Source organism: Triticum aestivum, chromosome 5A, assembly GCF_018294505.1.
Source record: "Triticum aestivum cultivar Chinese Spring chromosome 5A, IWGSC CS RefSeq v2.1, whole genome shotgun sequence".
NCBI classification, from domain to species: Eukaryota; Viridiplantae; Streptophyta; class Magnoliopsida; order Poales; family Poaceae; genus Triticum; species Triticum aestivum.
The window spans coordinates 131,393,412-131,415,571 of NC_057806.1; the positions used below are offsets into that span (position 1 = coordinate 131,393,412).

The window sequence follows — 22,160 nt, forward strand, 5'->3', positions numbered from 1 at the left end:
CTAGTCATATATGCATCTTTGTCGATTCAAAGCACAAGAACATTTGGAGAACTCTTGCTAGCATCTAGTGTGCCTCTTCATTACCACAACAAGACCATACTCTCCAAGAACAACAAAAAGAACAAGAATGTGCTATGAATTAACCTAATTCAGTGTACATAATTTTGCACCAATTTGCAGTGTACTCACAAAAATGTACAGCATCTATATCCCGAGAAGCAAAAAATAAAAGAAAAGAAAAGCAACATCAGCTGTAGTACAAAGAAGCAAGACAAATTAGCAAGTCTGTTAGGAGAAGCCCAATCGCGTCAAATACATATTTCGGTGCAAACAAACCCCACACCTGCAAAGTTGAACGATGACTAGTGTCAAAACAAATCTGCGAAAACAACCACAAAGCAGCAATACAAAAAACCAGCGACCATTGTTTGCTGGAATTAAGTGCACATATTACCATCAAGTGACGCCTTTGGATCGTGACACATACGATTGTAACTGTCGTAGTGATAGCTGTAATTAAACCATACATCAAATGGACCTGAGTTTGGCACATAAACATTAGATATCACGTGGATCGACAAGCAAAGAAATAACTGATGTCAAGAAGGAATTCCACAATGCATAATAACACTCTTTCAGTATATGGTCGACAATTAGGGAAATCTAGATTCGTGTTTGTTTTGTAGTCCAACACGGCTGGGCCTAAACAGTAAATACTGGCTGTTCATATTATTTTCCTGAATATGAAACTTTTTTTTTGTAAAAGAGAATATTTAACTACTGAAATTGTGTCACTAAATTACTGCCAGAGAGCGCAAACGAATTTCTTCAGTACCTGTATTAGAATATTGATGGTGACATCCTTCACCTTGCTTTTCTTCGATGCAGTATTATAACAGTGGACGGCAATAAATGGAAGACTAAGAACTGGTAGGATGTGAGAAACACCAAAGGTATCAATGGAAAGAAGAAACCCTTGACGAATGATATGGAAATTGTCAAACCTGCAAAATTTAGAATTGTGACAAATATCGTTACATAACATGCAAATGATATTTTTTTCTCAGATACAACTGTATTATTTGGAACATAATTATACTCACCCAATAAATGCAGCACCATAGCGGAGGCCATCAAAGGTACACCTGAAATGTATTCTGTATTAGCACAAATGCATTTTTAGCAATCCCATCTAACAATGCAAATTAAATCACATTAACCATAAGCTCAAAACCTCATAACGGTAAGGACAAATGGCCATGCATCATCTCTCGGACCAGTAAAAACATAGTACATAAAAAACATGAAACAGAAACATAAATCAGAGTAAAAGAAAGGTCAAAATGCATCAGGATCTCACCAGTGACCAGTCAGATAGAATAGACAAACTGCAAGAAGGCTCCATTGTGTTACTGATACAGGGTTAGCAACACAACTCCCTGTTGTGTCAAGTTTCGAGTCTTTCTGGTATTTCTGCTGTAACATTATTATGCACCAAGCTGCAAAATGGTTAATTAAAAATTTCAGATGATATGCTTCCTAATGATGATATAAAAGGAAAAAAAGGCTCGAGTTGTGCCTCAAGCAGTACATGCTAAATTTTTAGAAGCGCTTGTCTTAAGAATTGAGTGACTTGCAAAGTACCTCCAGTGATGCAAATTAACGCTACAAAAGCACCCTGCCTTCCCAACAACATCAAGATAGTTGGGCTCCATGAACACAGCATGGCAGCTGATAAACTAGTTATCCTTTTGTTGAACTTCAAAGAACCAACTGGGGCAAACAATCGCCAAAGTACAGATATTACCAATGACAAACCTCCAATGGCATAAACAAAGCGAGGAGCCAAACTTCTTCCAATTTCTTGAACAGCTTTAGTATGAGACAGTAAAGTACTTTCAGAAGCCCAATAATTTGCTATAAATGCATAGCTCAAGATGGTTCCAGACATAATAAAGTACTTCAAGAACCTCTGATGGACCGCACAGGTGATGAGCTTTAATACAATACAGGTCAGCATGGCAAGAGATATGATGGGGAATATATCCATGGAGACATTGCAAAAACTGGAACCGAAAATGTCACAAATGATGCTCACTGGGTGGTCTTTTGTAGCAGTTGGCCCAGCAATTTGTTTTGACATCCCAAGCTCAATTCCAAATCGTGCAAAAATATTTAGAAGAAGGAAAATAAACTCCTGTCGATTAAAAAAGTAAGGTGGGATCAGAAGATAATTATATAACCAACATTAAAACAAAAATTCTAGTGAATGAAGGAAAGTTTGAACAGCATTGATATAATAGGAATATTAACTTCTATGGTGAAGTTCCCTTTTGTGGCCGAGCTCCACACACCGGCAATGCAACTCGTGGCCAAAAGAAAGTTTGTAACTCTACCTTCTGCCACTGCATGACAAGAAAACAACTTCGTGAATCAGTAGTCACCAGCGAATTCAAAATGTACAGCAAGATTGGTATATCTGATGAACTCACATATATAACTGTTGGATAGTAAACTCGCTGCTCGAATCGTGACCAATGTAAAAGCAAAGGATAATTTGGGGATGATCCTTGAACTAGCACATTCCTGAGCTGATGGTTGACATAAAGCATTCAGCCTCACAAGTATGTATGCCTGAGTGATAACTGACAGTATCATAAGTAAAAGACCAGTGCCCATCAACCATAAATCAAACTCCGTCCAAGCAGAGCGAGCAAGCTTTGCAAATCTTTCCAAGAAGCTAGAGTATGCATCAATTTGCAACTGCAGAGAAGAACTTGCGCTCTCCTTAAATTCTTCTCCCTTAGCTGTTTCCGATGGGCATGTAGACTTCAAAACCTCTGACCAGTTCGCCTGAGCTTTTGAATACAGCTCCTCAACATGGTGCAGGTATTCAGCTGAAAATCCAATGATAGAACTACCAGAATATTGATCAATGTATCTCTTTACCTACAAGGGACAGACGAAGATCAAAGAAGTACTACCAAATCAGCATATCTGCAAATGCAGTTCATACTACCTGCCAACTATTTACACAAAGGGCTTCTGCATATCTCATTTTCCACGCTTCTTGGTCATCCTGTGGCGTGCATGCATTGATACCCGTCCTTTGATTATCCCATGTCCCAGCGCTCAAAGCATACAATTCTGGGTTTACACGTCCAATGCTAGATACGGAAAAACAAGCACATCTCAACAAAAAGCAGTAACACACAACTGAAGCCATCAAATAAGCACCATGTTAAGTTTACGTACCTTCCAAAAGGAAAAGGTATACCGAGTAGTGCTGATACAGTTACTGCAAAATCAAGCTGAAATCAAAGAAAAACTTAGCAATATTGATAAAATAGAGCATCCATACGGGAGAGTGCAATCAGAATTTACCTGCTGCATAGTGCTGACGCACACTTCTTTCCCATGCTAGAACAGTAAACCATCAGCAGAAAGGGAAATCAATCAATGTTGGTATTCAGATTGCTAAATGCACAGATAGAAGCCGACTATTACGAAATAAATTGCAATTAATAACTAAAAAAACAAGACGAGGAACTAAATATCTCTACACTGCTTCTATCAAACTTATATTCCATCAACTGTACAAGCCCACGAGAAAGGTAATTCTATACAGAAATGACAACTACCCCACCATGCTAAAGGCTATGAGCACGCTTTGTGTGATACTACTTCATACCCATGCATAACCCAGTTAGTTAAGGACTGTCTACATACCTAATTTATCACAGAATGTCAGATGTCGAACCCATAATGGAACAGTAAAGAACTAAATATGTCAGTAGAAGTATCCCTATAAGTGTGACTTTCATATTCTATATAAATTATAATTCAGGTGACAATATGGCCAAGGAGTGATGGCTGTGTGCATCCAAATGGTGCAGAGGCCGGGGTTTATCCCCTTTTCAAAAGAAAAAAATGGCCAAGGAGTATGTGCCATGATTATCTGGGTCCTAGTCCTGATAAAAATTAGTTAGAGAAGGATTACATGCAAACAAGAAAATCAAGATGTTAGCATGAATGACAAGATCAGTCAATTTATCATTACAAATGAAATGTACCAGATCAAAATTGCATGAATTTTCACCAAGAACAGATAAGACAGCATCGGGTGGTGTCTTTGGACTCCATGCAAACAGAGATGTTTCAACCTACAATGAAACTGCATTAGTTCAGATATTTTTGCACTTAGCAATGAAAAAACAAGACATGTCACCTCTTCAGCAGTTCCTCCTCCATGGTCACCATTTAGGGTTTGGCCATGATCTCCCATTACAAGGAGTAAAGTATTTTCATGGGGACCACCAGGTGTTGATAGGCTTTTCAATGTGTTAATCACATCCTACAGGAGCAAAATTGAGGCTAATTTAACAATCAGAATTTAGGATCACATAAGATGATGTCTCCTGCAAATGATTAGCACACAAAAAAACATATCATGTACTATGAATGGGATACCTGACCTCTAGGATTTGATTGTATTGCTCCAACTTCTGGATCATCGGGGCAGAGTCAACACCAAATATATGCCCTGCATGGTCCTAAAGAAAGTTGATCTCATATACTTCTAGTTCCACAAAGGAAAGGATCAAATGTGTAAGCCAGCTCCAAAGTGAGCACAAACAACTTACCACACCAAGGAAATGTGCAATAAGAACGTCCCAATCATTTTCATGCAGTGAAGGAAGCAAGTGTTCAATAACACCATTGTCTACCTGATACATAATTTGACGAGTAATTCCACGGAAATTAGATGGAAAGCGAAAAATAGCTCATCGCGCAGAAAGGACAAAATGGTACTGAACAGATGTGACGTCCGGATAATTAGGCTATAGTAATCACGTGTTAATGATGCCAAGCCATCAAAGTTACTGTCGTAATCTCGCGTTAGTTCAGAACCGATCCAAATTCAAATTTGAAAGAAAGACAAACACTTTTGAAACATTAAAACCAAAATGTTCGGTTTGTGGCAAATAATCCTTACTAAATATTTGTGAAGGAACCACACTTTTATTATGTGTTTTAATGCACTAAAATGATTTAAATATTAGCAAACCTGATTATTTAAATGCCTTTATAGATTGATAAAATATCAAACCAAATTAATTGGGGTCTAGACTTTTGTGGCGTTGGACTAAATCGAAATGTTCAAATTAGATGCAAAGTATATATTTTTACAGAACCTAAAATAATAGGAAACAAAAATAAAACAGAAAAGAAAGAGGAAAATAAAGAAAATACAAAAGAGAAAACAGAAAACAAAAATAAGAGCAAACCCCCCGGGCCGTGGCCCAACTGGGCCAACACCCCCAGGCCCGGCCGGCCGGCTCACCCCGCTACCCCCCTCCTTATCCACTCCCTCCCCCAAACCCTAACCGACAGCCACCCACTCGCCCTTCCCCCCCCACTCGCTTTCTCCCTCTCCCCCCGATCCAATCGGGATCGGGCCCGACGCCGACGCCGCCCCTCCCGCACTCCCCTGCGCCCCACGCCGCCTGGACCGCGTCGGCCACCTCAACCGCACGCCGTGCGCCTCGTACCCGCCGTCCCCAGCGCCCGTGGACGGCCCGCCGTCGCCGCTCGACGCCGTCCCGCCGCCTCCCCACCGGACTGCCGCCTCACCGTCCTTCTCCTCGTCCCCTCCTCGCCATACCACCTCACGGACGCTGCCTGGAGCCCGCACCGCCGCCGTGGGACCTCGCCCGGAGCTACATCGCCGTTGCCTCGTCGTCCTCGCCGGATCTCCCTCGTCGGACTTCCCCGAACTCCGTCGAGCCCACTGCCCCGTTCCCTACTCCCCCTTGTGAGCCCCGACCTCTCCTCTCTCCCCCTCGCTCGCTCACCGCGCCGTCTGCGCTCCGGCACGCCGGCGCCTCGCCGGCGCCCGCACGCGCTCACCGTGCCCCGCGCGCCCTCTGCGCCGAGCCCCCCCCCCCCCCCGCGCCCGAGTCATCCTCGCCGTGCGCGGCCTCCCTGCTGCAGCCCTGCCGCGCGCTCATGCGCGCCCGCCCACACGGGGCCGTGCTCGCCGCCGCTCGCTCACCGGCCGGCCCGTGCTGGCCTCGCCCACGCCGGCCTGGCGACCTGCCAGGTCCGCCGCCCACGCCCGCATGCCCCTGGGCGTGCGCCCGAACGGGGCGCGCCCGTTACCCGTCGCCCGCGCCCTGAATGGCCTCTGTGCCACTGAACGGGGGGGCCCACGCCCCCCAGAACGTTTTAAAAAAAATGAAAAAGAAAAAGAATTAAATATATATATATATAAATAGTTAATTAATTAATTAACTAAATTAATTAAGTTAATTAATCCTGCTTAATTAATCTAATTAACCTGTTAGTCTAACTAAACAGTAATTAGTTTAACTAAATCCTAATTAACCTAACAGAGCATGACAGGTGGGTCCCATTGGACCCACGCGTCAGTTTGACCCAGTCAACCCCTGTTGACTGCTGATGTCAGCATGACGTCATGCTGACATCATAAATCCATTTTCCGAATTAATTAAATAATTAAATAAATTCCAGAAATTAATAAAATCTTTAGAAAATCATATCTTTTAATCCGTAACTCGGATTAAAATATTTTCAACACGAAAGTTGCTCAGAACGACGAGACGATTCCGGATACGCAGCCCGTTCGTCCACCACACACCCCTAACATATCAAACACGCAACTTTCCCCCTTCGGTTCATCTGTCCGAAAACACGAAACACCGGGAATACTTTCCCGGATGCTTTCCCCCTTCATCGGTATCACCTACTACCGCGTTAGAACACGTCTAGCTCTGCTTGTTGTCCTGTTATGCACTTGCTTGCTATGTATTTACTGTTTCTTCCCCCCTCTTCTCTCCGGTAGACCCCGTGACGATGCTGATGCCCCTGTGGTCGACTACATCACCGACGACCCCTCTCTCTTGCCAGAGCAACCAGGCAAGCCCCCCCTTTGATCACCAGATATCGCCTACTCTTCTCTATACTGCTTGCATTAGAGTAGTGTAGCATGTTACTGCTTTCCGTTAATCCTATTCTGATGCATAGCTTGTCATTGCTGCTACAATCATTGATACCTTACCCGCAATCCTAAATGCTTAGTATAGGATGCTAGTGTTCCATCAGTGACCCTACACTCTTGTCAGTCTGCCTTGCTATACTATCGGGCCGTGATCACTTGGGAGGTGATCACGGGCATATACTATGTACTTTACACTGTTACATTACTGGTGATACTGTTTGGAGATGGGGGCTGAAGGGGCAGGTGGCTCCATCCAGGTAGAGGTGGGCCTGAGTTCCCGACGACCCCCGACTGTTACTTTGTGGCGGAGCGACAGGGCAGGTTGAGACCACCTAGGAGACAGGTGGGCCTGGCCTTGTTTGGCATTCGCGGATACTTAACACGCTTAACGAGATCTTGGTATTTGATCTGAGTCTGGCTACGAGCCTATACGCACTAACCATCTACGTGGGAGTAGTTATGGGTATCCCGACGTCGTGGTATCAGCCGAAGCACTTCAGACGTCAGCGACGGAGCGGCGCGCGCCGGATTGGAACGCAAGCCTGCTCTTGTATTAAGGGGGCTAGTTCTGCTTCCGGCCGCCCACGCAACGTGCAGGTGTGCTAAGGGCGATGGGCCCAGACCCCTGTGCGCTTAGGTTTAGACCGGCGTGTTGACCTCTCTGTTGTGTCTAGGTGGGGCTGCGACGTGTTGATCTTTCGCGGCCGGGCATGACCCAGGAAAGTGTGTCCGGCCAAATGGGATCAAGCGTGTTGGGCTATGTGGTGCACCCCTGCAGGGAAGTTAATCTATTCGAATAGCCGTGATCTTCGGTAACAGGACGACTTGGAGTTGTACCTTGACCTTATGACAACTAGAACCGGATACTTAATAAAACACACCCTTCCAAGTTCCACAGACAATCCGGTGATCGCTTTTCTACAGGGCGACGAGGAGAGGATCGCCGGGTAGGATTATGCTATGCGATGCGACTGGAGATGCGCTTGGAGGTGCTACCTGGATATGCTACTTGGAGATGCTACTTGGAGGACTTCAACCTACTCTCTTCTACATGCTGCAAGACGGAGGCTGCCAGAAGCGTAGTCTTCGACAGGATTAGCTATCCCCCTCTTATTCTGGCATTCTGCAGTTCAGTCCACTGATATGGCCTCCTTACACATATACCCATGCATATGTAGTGTAGTTCCTTGCTTGCGAGTACTTTGGATGAGTACTCACGGTTGCTTTTCTCCCTCTTTTCCCCCTTCCCTTCTACATGGTTGTCGCAACCAGATGCTGGAGCCCTGGAGCCAGACGCCACCATCGACGACGACCCCCTACTACACCGGAGGTGCCTACTACTACATGCAGCCCGCTGACGACGACCAGGAGTAGTTAGGAGGATCCCAGGCAGGAGGCCTGCGCCTCTTTCGATCTGTATCCCAGTTTGTGCTAGCCTTCTTAAGGCAAACTTGTTTAACTTATGTCTGTACTCAGATATTGTTGCTTCCGCTGACTCGTCTATGATCGAGCACTTGTATTCGAGCCCTCGAGGCCCCTGGCTTGTATTATGATGCTTGTATGACTTATTTTATTTGTAGAGTTGTGTTGTGATATCTTCCCGTGAGTCCCTGATCTTGATCGTACACATTTGCGTGCATGATTAGTGTACGATTGAATCGGGGGAGTCACAACAGATGGCATACCGTGTCGAGATCTTTAACATTAAAAGAAGGGTATGGAAATGACTTGTTGAAGTGCTCTGGGTATAACTGTGTCCATGTATCATCTCCCATCATGACCACCCTCTTTCCATTTTTGACAAGCTGATTGAGCGCAAAGAAACAAAAGCATGGTTAACTACCCGTCGTGAGCTACATATTTTACTAAAGTTGAATGTGAAGTGCAAGGAACCTGATGCATTATATTGTCTTCCACTATTGCTGGAGCTCCAAAGCTATTGCCGACATCAATAAAGGTAGGGAGACCACCCGTCGTGAGAGCCTGAACATAAATGCAGCAAGAATATACACTAAGTTATGACCCTTTTACATTGAGGTGTGCTCGAGATAACAGCTTTTTGGCATAACATCAGTGCTGAATGTATGCCATGAGATCAATATACAGTTATACACACAACAGTATTCATCACCTTAAGACGTTGAAGGCTGGTGGTCGGTGGGTCAGCCAGAGCTTTGAAGATCCTAGCAGAGTTCTTCTCATCAGCAGCCAGCTTCTGCAGGACCTGCAACTTGTCCATCCATGGCTGCTTCTCTGCAGCAAAATGGTCAGGGTTAACTCGTTAGCAGCTCGCAATGTCCTACAGTAGTTTTCTCATTGCGCAGAAGTACACAAATACAAACCCACCTTCAAAGAATGTACTCGGTGCCACGAAATCGAACCTGTAAGATAGCATAAATTGCTCAAAATCAGACATGGGAACTGAAACGAGGACAGAACAGGCAAGGCGGTGCTACCTGAGGGCGTCGAGGACGACGATGACGAGGCGGTCTACGGCTGGCTGGGGCCACGAAGAGCACCCGGGGGAGACGCCGGTGCGGTCGTCCCGGTGGCTGTGGAGGTCGAGCTCGGTGCGGGTGAGGAGGAAGCCGCGCGTGAAGAGGTAGATGGCCAGCGAGTGGAGGGCGAGGATGGCGACGAAGAGCAGCGGCCACGAGCGGCCCCAGGAGGACCCGCGGCGGCGGCTCGCCGGCGCCGCCATGGACTCCGGCAGGCGTCGTGCTCGTCGGGTCGGATCTGAAGCTGTGAGTAACCGGTGTGCTTGGATCGCATGCGAGCGATTATGTGCGCGCCCTTTATTTCGCGATGGACGGTGCGGATGGGAACACGTCAAGAAAACTAGTAGTACCAGTACTGATTAGGCCCTGTATATATGCTGCAATGAAATATAAACTTTAGGGTAAATTTTCGAATTTAACTACTGTGGCATGGTATATGCACTGTATTTCTATCAATATTGTGAAAACAATTAGGCCTGAATGATTTTTCAGTTGTAGTTTTGCGTAGCATAAAAACATCCAGGTTCTAGATCTGGCACCCCAACATGACTAAGAGTAAGACATCGGAGGAGGAAACCATACATGACATCCACGAATCATGAGCCGGAGACAGGTGACGGGCGGTGGTGTCAAATGCATAGACGTTCTGTTGTCTTTTCAATTTTGTCATATCGGTCTTTGTGACTTATACTTTAATCTTTATAACATAAATGAGATACATATTACCAAGAAAAAAACATTCAGGCTCATGTCCACATTACTTCAGCTTCTTGCTCTAGATAGGAAATCTGTCAAAAATCAAAGGTCAATTGGTCGTTGCCATGGATTTGCACTTACAACAAACAGCCTGCCGTCGCTCACCTTAAGGACGCAGACCCAGCAAAAGGCAAATCTCCCATTGATTCGTAGTCGAATGACGCGTATGGAACATGGACCATGACAAATTCATATACAGGAGTGTGATGCGTATGGAAACACATATCTTGACGAATTCATATACATAGAGTTTATCGATACGTCGGCTTTAGACGACGAATATGTTGAAATGACAATGATAATGAGCATCCAGGAAGAATTGGAGAAGCAAGAGGAGCATGTATCGAACTTTAAGGTTTCGATAAAAAGGGCAGGAGAGTTGTTCACCTGGATAGAATCGCTAGCGTGAAGCTTCTCTATGCTGACTACTTCAAACCGAATCCAACATCATATAAAGAATTTTTCGGACGTCCCTTCGGGATGAGCAGAGTTTTTTTTCTTGCGCGTAGTGAATTTTGTGGAGGACGCTGATGACTACTTCAAACTGAGGATGCATTGTTGCAGGAAACTCTCTGCATGCTTGATTATGGTAGACCACATGCTTGAACACGATGGTGCAATTTGCACGCATCACGATGAAGATGATTCAATTTTCCAATGTGAAAAAAATAAATGTTTGGACCCTGTTTTTTTTTGTACGAATGATTTTTATCGTGAGCTATTGATTGCATTGTTTGTGATGACCATGACAAATTCATATACAGGAGTGTGATGCGTATGGAAACACATATCTTGACGAATTCATATACATAGAGTTTATCGATACGCCGGCTTTAGACGACGAATATGTTGAAATGACAATGATGATGAGCATCCAGGAAGAATTGGAGAAGCAAGAGGAGCATGTATCGAACTTTAAGGTTTCGATAAAAAAGACAGGAGAGTTGTTCACCTGGATAGAATCGCTAGCGTGAAGCTTCTCTATGCTGACTACTTCAAACCGAATCCAACATCATATAAAGAATTTTTCGGACGTCCCTTCGGGATGAGCAGAGGCTTTTTTTTCTTGCGTGTAGTGAATTTTGTGGAGGACGCTGATGACTACTTCAAACTGAGGATGCATTGTTGTGGGAAACTCTCTGCATGCTTGATTATGGTAGACCACATGCTTGAACATGATGGTGCAATTTGCACGCATCACGATGAAGATGATTCAATTTTCCAATGTGAAAAAAATAAATGTTTGGACCCTGTTTTTTTTGTACGAATGATTTTTATCGTGAGCTATTGATTGCATTGTTTGTGATGACCATGACAAATTCATATACAGGAGTGTGATGCGTATGGAAACACATATCTTGACGAATTCATATACATAGAGTTTATCGATACGTCGGCTTTAGACGGCGAATATGTTGAAATGACAATGATGATGAGCATCCAGGAAGAATTGGAGAAGCAAGAGGAGCATGTATCGAACTTTAAGGTTTCGATAAAAAGGGCAGGAGAGTTGTTCACCTGGATAGAATCGCTAGCGTGAAGCTTCTCTATGCTGACTACTTCAAACCGAATCCAACATCATATAAAGAATTTTTCGGACGTCCCTTCGGGATGAGCAGAGTTTTTTTTCTTGCGCGTAGTGAATTTTGTGGAGGACGCTGATGACTACTTCAAACTGAGGATGCATTGTTGCAGGAAACTCTCTGCATGCTTGATTATGGTAGACCACATGCTTGAACACGATGGTGCAATTTGCACGCATCACGATGAAGATGATTCAATTTTCCAATGTGAAAAAAATAAATGTTTGGACCCTGTTTTTTTGTACGAGTGATTTTTATCGTGAGCTATTGATTGCATTGTTTGTGATGACCATGACAAATTCATATACAGGAGTGTGATGCGTATGGAAACACATATCTTGACGAATTCATATACATAGAGTTTATCGATACGTCGGCTTTAGACGGCGAATATGTTGAAATGACAATGATGATGAGCATCCAGGAAGAATTGGAGAAGCAAGAGGAGCATGTATCGAACTTTAAGGTTTCGATAAAAAGGGCAGGAGAGTTGTTCACCTGGATAGAATCGCTAGCGTGAAGCTTCTCTATGCTGACTACTTCAAACCGAATCCAACATCATATAAAGAATTTTTCGGACGTCCCTTCGGGATGAGCAGAGTTTTTTTTCTTGCGCGTAGTGAATTTTGTGGAGGACGCTGATGACTACTTCAAACTGAGGATGCATTGTTGCAGGAAACTCTCTGCATGCTTGATTATGGTAGACCACATGCTTGAACACGATGGTGCAATTTGCACGCATCACGATGAAGATGATTCAATTTTCCAATGTGAAAAAAATAAATGTTTGGACCCTGTTTTTTTTTGTACGAGTGATTTTTATCGTGAGCTATTGATTGCATTGTTTGTGATGACCATGACAAATTCATATACAGGAGTGTGATGCGTATGGAAACACATATCTTGACGAATTCATATACATAGAGTTTATCGATACGCCGGCTTTAGACGACGAATATGTTGAAATGACAATGATGATGAGAATCCAGGAAGAATTGGAGAAGCAAGAGGAGCATGTATCGAACTTTAAGGTTTCGATAAAAAGGACAGGAGAGTTGTTCACCTGGATAGAATCGCTAGCGTGAAGCTTCTCTATGTTGACTACTTCAAACTGAATCCAACATCATATAAAGAATTTTTCGGACGTCCCTTCGGGATGAGCAGAGGCTTTTTTTTCTTGCGCATAGTGAATTTTGTGGAGGACGCTGATGACTACTTCAAACTGAGGATGCATTGTTGTGGGAAACTCTCTGCATGCTTGATTATGGTAGACCACATGCTTGAACACGATGGTGCAATTTGCACGCATCACGATGAAGATGATTCAATTTTCCAATGTGAAAAAAAATAAATGTTTGGACCCTGTTTTTTTTGTACGAATGATTTTTATCGTGAGCTATTGATTGCATTGTTTGTGATGACCATGACAAATTCATATACAGGAGTGTGATGCGTATGGAAACACATATCTTGACGAATTCATATACATAGAGTTTATCGATACGTCGGCTTTAGACGGCGAATATGTTGAAATGACAATGATGATGAGCATCCAGGAAGAATTGGAGAAGCAAGAGGAGCATGTATCGAACTTTAAGGTTTCGATAAAAAGGGCAGGAGAGTTGTTCACATGGATAGAATCGCTAGAGTGAAACTTCTCTATGCTGACTACTTCAAACCGAATCCAACATCATATAAACAATTTTTCGGACGTCCCTTCGGGATGAGCAGAGTTTTTTTTCTTGCGCGTAGTGAATTTTGTGGAGGACGCTGATGACTACTTCAAACTGAGGATGCATTGTTGCGGGTGTTGGGGAACGTTGCAGAAAATTAAAATTTTTCCTACGGTTTCACCAAGATCCATCTATGAGTTCTTCTAAGCAACGAGTCAAGGGAGAGAGTTTGCATCTACATACCACTTGTAGATCGCGTGCGGAAGCTTGCAAGGTGATGATGTAGTCGTACTCGACGTGATTCGAATCACCGATGACCAAGTGCTGAACGGACAGCACCTCCGCGTTGAACACACGTACGGGACGGGAGACGTCTCCTCCTTCTTGATCCAGCAAGGGGGAAGGAGAGGTTGAGAAAGACAGCTCCACCGGCAGCACGACGGCGTGGTGATGGTGGAGAGGCAGTACTCCGATAGGGCTTCGCCAAGCGCACAACAGAGGAGGAGAGGTGTTGGGGAGGGGAGGGTTGCGCCTTGGAGGGTGGTGCGGCTGCCCTCCCCTCACCCCTCTATTTATAGGGGGAAGGGAGAAGGGGGCCGGCCCCCTAGAACCCATCTAGGGGGGGTGCGGCGGCCTAGGGGGGAGGGGAGAGGGTGGCTTGCCCCCCAAGTCAAGGGGGGCGCCCCCTCTAGGGTTCCCCCTCAACCCTAGGCGCATGGGCCCAAGGGAGGGGGGTGCGGCCAGCCCACCAGGGGCTGGCTCCCTGCCCCACGCAGCCCATGTGGCCCCCCGGGAGGGGTGGCCCCTCCCGGTGGACCCCCGGAACCCTTCCGGTGGCCCCGGTACAATACCGGTATGACCCCGAAACTTCCCGGTGTCCGTTTGACAACTTCCCATATATAAATCTTTACCTCCGGACCATTACGGATCTCCTCGTGACGTCCAGGATCCCATCCGGGACTCCGAACAACATTCGGTAGTGACATACTAGTCTTTCTAATAACCCTAGCGTCACCGAACCTTAAGTGTGTAGACCCTACGGGTTCGGGAGACATGCAGACATGACCGAGACGCTCTCGGTCAATAACCAACAGCGGGATCTGGATACCCATGATGGCTCCCACATGCTCCTCGATGTTGTCATCGGATGAACCACTATGTCGAGGATTCGATCAAACCCTGTATGCAATTCCCTTTGTCAATCGGTACGTTACTTGCCCGAGACTCGATCGTCGGTATCCCAATACCTTGTTCAGTCTCGTTACCGGCAAGTCACTTTACTCGTACCGTAATGCATGATCCCGTGTCCAACACCTTGGTCACATTGACCTCATTATGATGATGCATTACCGAGTGGGCTCAGAGATACCTCTCCGTCATACGGAGTGACAAATCCCAGTCTCGATCCGTGTCAACCCAACAGCTATTTTCGGAGATACCTGTAATGCACCTTTATAGTCACCCAGTTACGTTGTGACGTTTGATACACCCAAGGCACTCTTACGGTATCCGGGAGTTACACGATCTCATGGTCGAAGGAAGAGATACTTGACACTGGCAAAGCTCTAGCAAAACGAACTACACGATCTTTTATGCTATGCTTAAGATTGGGTCTTGCCCATCACATCATTCTCCTAATGATGTGATCCCGTTATCAACGACATCCAATGTCCATAGTCAGGAAACAATGACTATCTGTTGATCACAACGAGCTGGTCAACTAGAGGCTCACCAGGGACATATTGTGGTCTAAGTATTCACACGTGTATTACGATTTCCGGATAATACAGTTATAGCATGAATAAAAGACATTTATCATGAACATTGAAATATAACAATACTTTTATTATTGCCTCTAGGGCATATTTCCAACAGTCTCCCACTTGCACTAGAGTCACCAATCTAGTTACATTGTGATGAATCGAACACCCATAGAGTTCTGGTGTTGATCATGTTTTGCACGCGAGAGAGGTTTAGTCAGCGGATCTGCGACATTCAGATCCGTGTGCACTTTGCAAATCTCTATGTCTCCATCTTGAACATTTTCACTGATGGAGTTGAAACGACGCTTGATGTGCCTGGTCTTCTTGTGAAACCTGGGCTCCTTGGCGAGGGCAATAGCTCCAGTGTTGTCACAGAAGAGTTTGATCGGCCCCGACGCATTGGGTATGACTCCTAGGTCGGTGATGAACTCCTTCACCCAAATCGCTTCATGCGCTGCCTCCGAGGCTGCCATGTACTCCGCTTCACACGTAGATCCCGCCACGACGCTCTGCTTGCAGCTGCACCAGCTTACTGCTCCACCATTCAACATATACACGTATCCAGTTTGTGACTTAGAGTCATCCAGATCTGAGTCGAAGCTAGCGTCGACGTAACCCTTTACGACGAGCTCTTCGTCTCCTCCATAAACGAGAAACATGCCCTTCGTCCTTTTCAGGTACTTCAGGATATTCTTGACCGCTGTCCAGTGTTCCTTGCCGGGATTACTCTGGTATCTTGCTACCAAACTTACGGCAAGGTTTACATCGGGTCTGGTACACAGCATGGCATACATAATAGATCCTATGGCTGAAGCATAGGGGATGACACGCATCTCTTCTTTATCTTTTGCCGTGGTCGGTGACTGAGCCGAGCTCAATCTCACACCTTGTAACATAGGCAAGAACCCCTTCTTGGACTGATCCATTTTGAACCTCTTCAAAATCTTATCAAGGTATGTGCTTTGTGAAAGACCTATGAGGCGTCTCGATCTATCTCTATAGATCTTGATGCCTAATATATAAGCAGCTTCTCCAAGGTCCTTCATTGAAAAACACTTATTCAAGTAGGCCTTAATGCTGTCCAGAAATTCTATATTATTTCCCATCAAGAGTATGTCATCTACATATAATATGAGAAATGCTACAGAGCTCCCACTCACTTTCTTGTAAACGCAGGCTTCTCCATAAGTCTGCATAAACCCAAACGCTTTGATCATCTCATCAAAGCGAATGTTCCAACTCCGAGATGCTTGCACCAGTCCATAAATGGATCGCTGGAGCTTGCATACTTTGTTAGCGTTCCGAGGATCGACAAAACCTTCCGGCTGCATCATATACAGTTCTTCCTTAAGATGCCCGTTAAGAAATGCCGTTTTGACGTCCATTTGCCATATCTCATAATCATAGTATGCGGCAATTGCTAACATGATTCGGACGGACTTCAGCTTCGCTACGGGAGAGAAAGTCTCGTCGTAGTCAATCCCTTGAACTTGTCGATAACCCTTAGCGACAAGTCGAGCCTTATAGATGGTAACATTACCATCCGCGTACGTCTTCTTCTTAAAGATCCATTTGTTTTCTATCGCTCGCCGATCATCGGGCAAGTCTGTCAAAGTCCATACTTTGTTTTCATACATGGATTCTATCTCGGATTTCATGGCTTCAAGCCATTTGTTGGAATCCGGGCCCGCCATCGCTTCTTCATAGTTCGAAGGTTCATTGTTGTCTAACAACATGATTTCCAGGACAGGGTTGCCGTACCACTCTGGTGCGGAACGTGTCCTAGTGGACCTACGAAGTTCAGCAGTAACTTGATCCGAAGTACCTTGATCATCATCATTGTTTTCCTCTTCAGTTGGTGTGGACATCACAGGAACGGTTTCCTGCGCTGCGCCACTTTCCTGCTCAAGAGGTAGTACTTCATCGAGTTCTACTTTCCTCCCACTTACTTCTTTCGAGAGAAACTCTTTTTCCAGAAAGCATCCGTTCTTGGAAACAAAGATCTTGCCTTCGGATCTTAAGTAGAAGGTATACCCGACAGTTTCCTTAGGGTATCCTATGAATACGCATTTTTCCGACTTGGGTTCGAGCTTTTCAGGTTGAAGTTTCTTGACATAAGCATCGCATCCCCAAACTTTTAGAAACGACAGCTTAGGTTTCTTTCCAAACCATAATTCATACGGTGTCGTCTCAACGGATTTAGACGGTGCCCTATTTAAAGTGAATGTAGCTGTCTCTAGAGCGTATCCCCAAAATGATAGCGGTAAATCGGTAAGAGACATCATAGACCGCACCATATCCAATAGAGTGCGATTACGACGTTCGGACACACCGTTTCGCTGAGGTGTTCCAGGCGGCGTGAGCTGTGAAACGATTCCACATTTCCTTAAGTGTGTACCAAATTCATGACTTAAGTATTCTCCTCCACGATCTGATCGTAAGAATTTTATCTTTCGGTCACGTTGATTCTCTACCTCATTCTGAAATTCCTTGAACTTTTCAAAGGTCTCAGACTTGTGTTTCATTAAGCAGACATACCCATATCTACTCAAGTCATCTGTGAGAGTGAGAACATAACGATATCCTCCGCGAGCCTCAACGCTCATTGGACCGCACACATCGGTATGTATGATTTCCAACAAGTTGGTTGCTCGCTCCATTGTTCCGGAGAACGGAGTCTTGGTCATTTTGCCCAAGAGGCATGGTTCGCACGTGTCAAACGATTCATAATCAAGAGACTCTAAAAGTCCATCGGCATGGAGCTTCTTCATGCGCTTGACACCAATGTGACCAAGGCGGCAGTGCCACAAGTATGTGGGACTATCGTTATCAACTTTAAATCTTTTGGCATCTACACTATGAACATGTGTAATATTACGCTCGAGATTCATTAAGAATAAACCATTGACCATCGGAGCATGACCATAAAACATATCTCTCATATAAATCGAACAACCATTATTCTCAGACTTAAATGAGTAGCCATCTCGTATTAAACGAGATCCAGATACAATGTTCATGCTCAAACTTGGCACTAAATAACAATTATTAAGGTTCAAAACTAATCCCGTAGGTAAATGTAGAGGCAGCGTGCCGACGGCGATCACATCGACTCTGGAACCATTCCCGACGCGCATCGTCACCTCGTCCTTTGCCAGTCTCCATTTATTCCGCAGCTCCTGCTGTGAGTTACAAATATGAGCAACGGCACCGGTATCAAATACCCAGGAGTTACTACGAGTACTGGTAAGGTACACATCAATCACATGTATATCAAATATACCTTTGGTGTTGCCGGCCTTCTTATCCGCTAAGTATTTGGGGCAGTTCCGCTTCCAGTGACCCTTCCCCTTGCAATAAAAGCACTCAGTCTCAGGCTTGGGTCCATTCTTTGACTTCTTCCCGGTAACTGGCTTACCAGGCGCGGCAACATCTTTGCCGTCCTTCTTGAAGTTCTTCTTACCCTTGCCCTTCTTGAACTTAGTGGTCTTATTGACCATCAACACTTGATGTTCTTTCTTGATTTCAGCCTCTGCTGACTTCAGCATCGAGAACACTTCAGGAATGGTCTTTTCCATCCCCTGCATGTTGTAGTTCATCACAAAGCTCTTGTAGCTTGGTGGGAGCGACTGGAGGATTCTGTCAATGACCGCCTCATCTGGGAGGTTAATGTTCAGCTGGGTCATACGGTTGTGCAACCCAGACATCTTCAGGATGTGCTCACTGACAGAACTGTTTTCCTCCATCTTACAACTGTAGAACTTGTCGGAGACATCATATCTCTCGACCCGGGCATGAGCTTGAAAAACTAGTTTCAGCTCTTCGAACATCTCATATGCTCCGTGGTGCTCAAAACGCTTTTGGAGCCCCGGTTCTAAGCTGTAAAGCATGCCGCACTGAACGAGGGAGTAATCATCAGCACGAGACTGCCAAGCATTCATAATGTCTTGGTTCTCTGGGACGGGAGCGTCACCTAGCGGTCCTTCTAGGACATATTGTTTCCTGGCAGCTATGAGGATGATCCTCAGGTTCCGGACCCAGTCCGTATAGTTGCTGCCATCATCTTTCAGCTTGGTTTTCTCTAGGAACGCGTTGAAGTTCATGTTGACATTAGCGTTGGCCATTGATCTACAAGACATATTTGCAAAGGTTTTAGACTAAGTTCATGATAATAAAGTTCTAATCAAATTATGAACTCCCACTTAGATTAGACATCCCTCTAGTCATCTAAGTGTTACACGATCCGAGTCGACTAGGCCGTGTCCGATCATCACGTGAGACGGACTAGTCATCGTCGGTGAACATTCTCATGTTGATCGTATCTTCCATACGACTCGTGTTCGACCTTTCGGTCTCCGTGTTCCGAGGCCATGTCTGCACATGCTAGGCTCGTCAAGTTAACCCTAAGTGTTTTCGCTGTGTAAAACTGTCTTACACCCGTTGTATGTGAACGTAAGAATCCATCACACCCGATCATCACGTGGTGCTTAGAAGCGACGAACTGTAGCAACGGTGCACAGTTAGGGGAGAACACTTCTTGAAATTTTATAAGGGATCATCTTATTTACTACCATCGTCCTAAGTAAACAAGATGCATAATACATAATAAACATCACATGCAATTATATAGTTGTGACATGATATGGCCAATATCATATAGCTCCATTGATCTTCATCTTCGGGGCTCCATGATCATCATGTCACCGGCTTGACACCATGATCTCCATCATCGTGTCTTCATGAAGTTGTCACGCCAACGACTACTTCTACTTCTGTGACTAACGTTTAGCAATAAAGTAAAGTAGTTTACATGGCGTTATTCAATGACACGCAGGTCATACAAAAAAAATAATGACAACTCCTATGGCTCCTGCCGGTTGTCATACTTATCGACATGCAAGTCGTGAATCCTATTACAAAGAACATGATCTCATACATCACAATTCATCATTCATCACAACTTTCTGGCCATATCACATCACATGATCAATCGCTGCAAAAACAAGTTAGACGTCCTCTAATTGTTGTTGCATCTTTTACGTGGCTGCAATTGGGTTCTAGCAAGAACGTTTTCTTACCTATGAATTACCACAACGTGATTTTGTCAACTTCTATTTACCCTTCATAAGGGCCCTGTTCATCGATTCCGCTCCAACTAAGGTGGGAGAGACAGACACCCGCCAGCCACCTTATGCAACTAGTGCATGTCAGTCGGTGGAACCGGTCTCACGTAAGCGTACGTGTAAGGTTGGTCCGGGCCGCTTCATCCCACAATACCGTTGAGCAAGAAAAGACTAGTAGAGGCAAGTAAGATGACAAAATCCACGCCCACAACAAAATTGTGTTCTACTCGTGCAAAGAGAACTACGCATAGACCTAGCTCATGATGCCACTGTTGGGGAACGTTGCAGAAAATTAAAATTTTTCCTACGGTTTCACCAAGATCCATCTATGAGTTCATCTAAGCAACGAGTCAAGGGAGAGAGTTTGCATCTACATACCACTTGTAGATCACGTGCGGAAGCTTGCAAGGTGATGATGTAGTCGTACTCGACGTGATTCGAATCATTGATGACCAAGTGCTGAACGGACAGCACCTCCGCGTTCAACACACGTACGGGACGGGAGACGTCTCCTCCTTCTTGATCCAGCAAGGGGGAAGGAGAGGTTGAGGAAGACAGCTCCACCGGCAGCACGACGGCGTGGTGATGGTGGAGAGGCAGTACTCCGACAGGGCTTCGCCAAGCGCACAACAGAGGAGGAGAGGTGTTGGGGAGGGGAGGGCTGCGCCTTGGAGGGTGGTGCGGCTGCCCTCCCCTCACCCCTCTATTTATAGGGGGAAGGGAGAAGGGGGCCGGCCCCCTAGAACCCATCTAGGGGGGGGGTGCGGCGGCCTAGGGGGAGGGGAGAGGGTGGCTTGCCCCCCAAGTCAAGGGGGGCGCCCCCTCTAGGGTTCCCCCTCAACCCTAGGCGCATGGGCCCAAGGGAGGGGGGTGCGGCCAGCCCACCAGGGGCTGGCTCCCTGCCCCACGCAGCCCATGTGGCCCCCCGGGAGGGGTGGCCCCTCCCGGTGGACCCCCGGAACCCTTCCGGTGGCCCCGGTACAATACCGGTATGACCCCGAAACTTCCCGGTGTCCGTTTGACAACTTCCCATATATAAATCTTTACCTCCGGACCATTCCGGATCTCCTCGTGACGTCCAGGATCCCATCCGGGACTCCGAACAACATTCGGTAGTCACATACTAGTCTTCCTAATAACCCTAGCGTCACCGAACCTTAAGTGTGTAGACCCTACGGGTTCGGGAGACATGCAGACATGACCGAGACGCTCTCAGTCAATAACCAACAGCGGGATCTAGATACCCATGATGGCTCCCACATGCTCCTCGATGTTGTCATCGGATGAACCACTATGTCGAGGATTCGATCAAACCCTGTATGCAATTCCCTTTGTCAATCGGTACGTTACTTGCCCGAGACTCGATCGTCGGTATCCCAATACCTTGTTCAGTCTCGTTACCGGCAAGTCACTTTACTCGTACCGTAATGCATGATCCCGTGTCCAACACCTTGGTCACATTGAGCTCATTATGATGATGCATTACCGAGTGAGCCCAGAGATACCTCTCCGTCATACGGAGTGACAAATCCCAGTCTCGATCCGTGTCAACCCAACAGCTACTTTCGGAGATACCTGTAATGCCATTTTATAGTCACCCAGTTACGTTGTGACGTTTGATACACCCAAGGCACTCTTACGGTATCCGGGAGTTACACGATCTCATGGTCGAAGGAAGAGATACTTGACACTGGCAAAGCTCTAGCAAAACGAACTACACGATCTTTTATGCTATGCTTAAGA

At 45.6% G+C, this 22,160-nt stretch overlaps 1 protein-coding gene across 2 annotated transcripts; it reads right to left on the reverse strand.

Moving 5' to 3' along the window:
- Nucleotides 1-119: 119 nt before the first annotated feature.
- Nucleotides 120-9,800, reverse strand: LOC123102623 (GPI ethanolamine phosphate transferase 3). Of its 2 annotated transcripts, XM_044524041.1 has the most exons (21): nucleotides 9,478-9,800; nucleotides 9,368-9,402; nucleotides 9,153-9,274; nucleotides 8,915-9,004; nucleotides 8,707-8,826; nucleotides 4,644-4,727; nucleotides 4,476-4,553; nucleotides 4,229-4,354; nucleotides 4,074-4,163; nucleotides 3,385-3,420; nucleotides 3,256-3,311; nucleotides 3,020-3,167; nucleotides 2,493-2,949; nucleotides 2,314-2,405; nucleotides 2,099-2,197; nucleotides 1,645-1,996; nucleotides 1,361-1,499; nucleotides 1,104-1,145; nucleotides 836-1,004; nucleotides 455-538; nucleotides 120-343 (listed from the first exon to the last, which is right to left on the reverse strand). In XM_044524041.1, the coding sequence occupies exons 1-21, from the start codon at nucleotides 9,720-9,722 to the stop codon at nucleotides 248-250; spliced, it is 2,760 nt and encodes a 919-aa protein (XP_044379976.1). In that variant the 5' UTR covers nucleotides 9,723-9,800; the 3' UTR covers nucleotides 120-247. The 2 variants fall into 2 exon arrangements, with proteins under 2 accessions (XP_044379976.1, XP_044379975.1); XM_044524040.1 differs by having other exon boundaries at nucleotides 1,645-2,197.
- Between the last annotated feature and the right edge of the window lie 12,360 nt (nucleotides 9,801-22,160).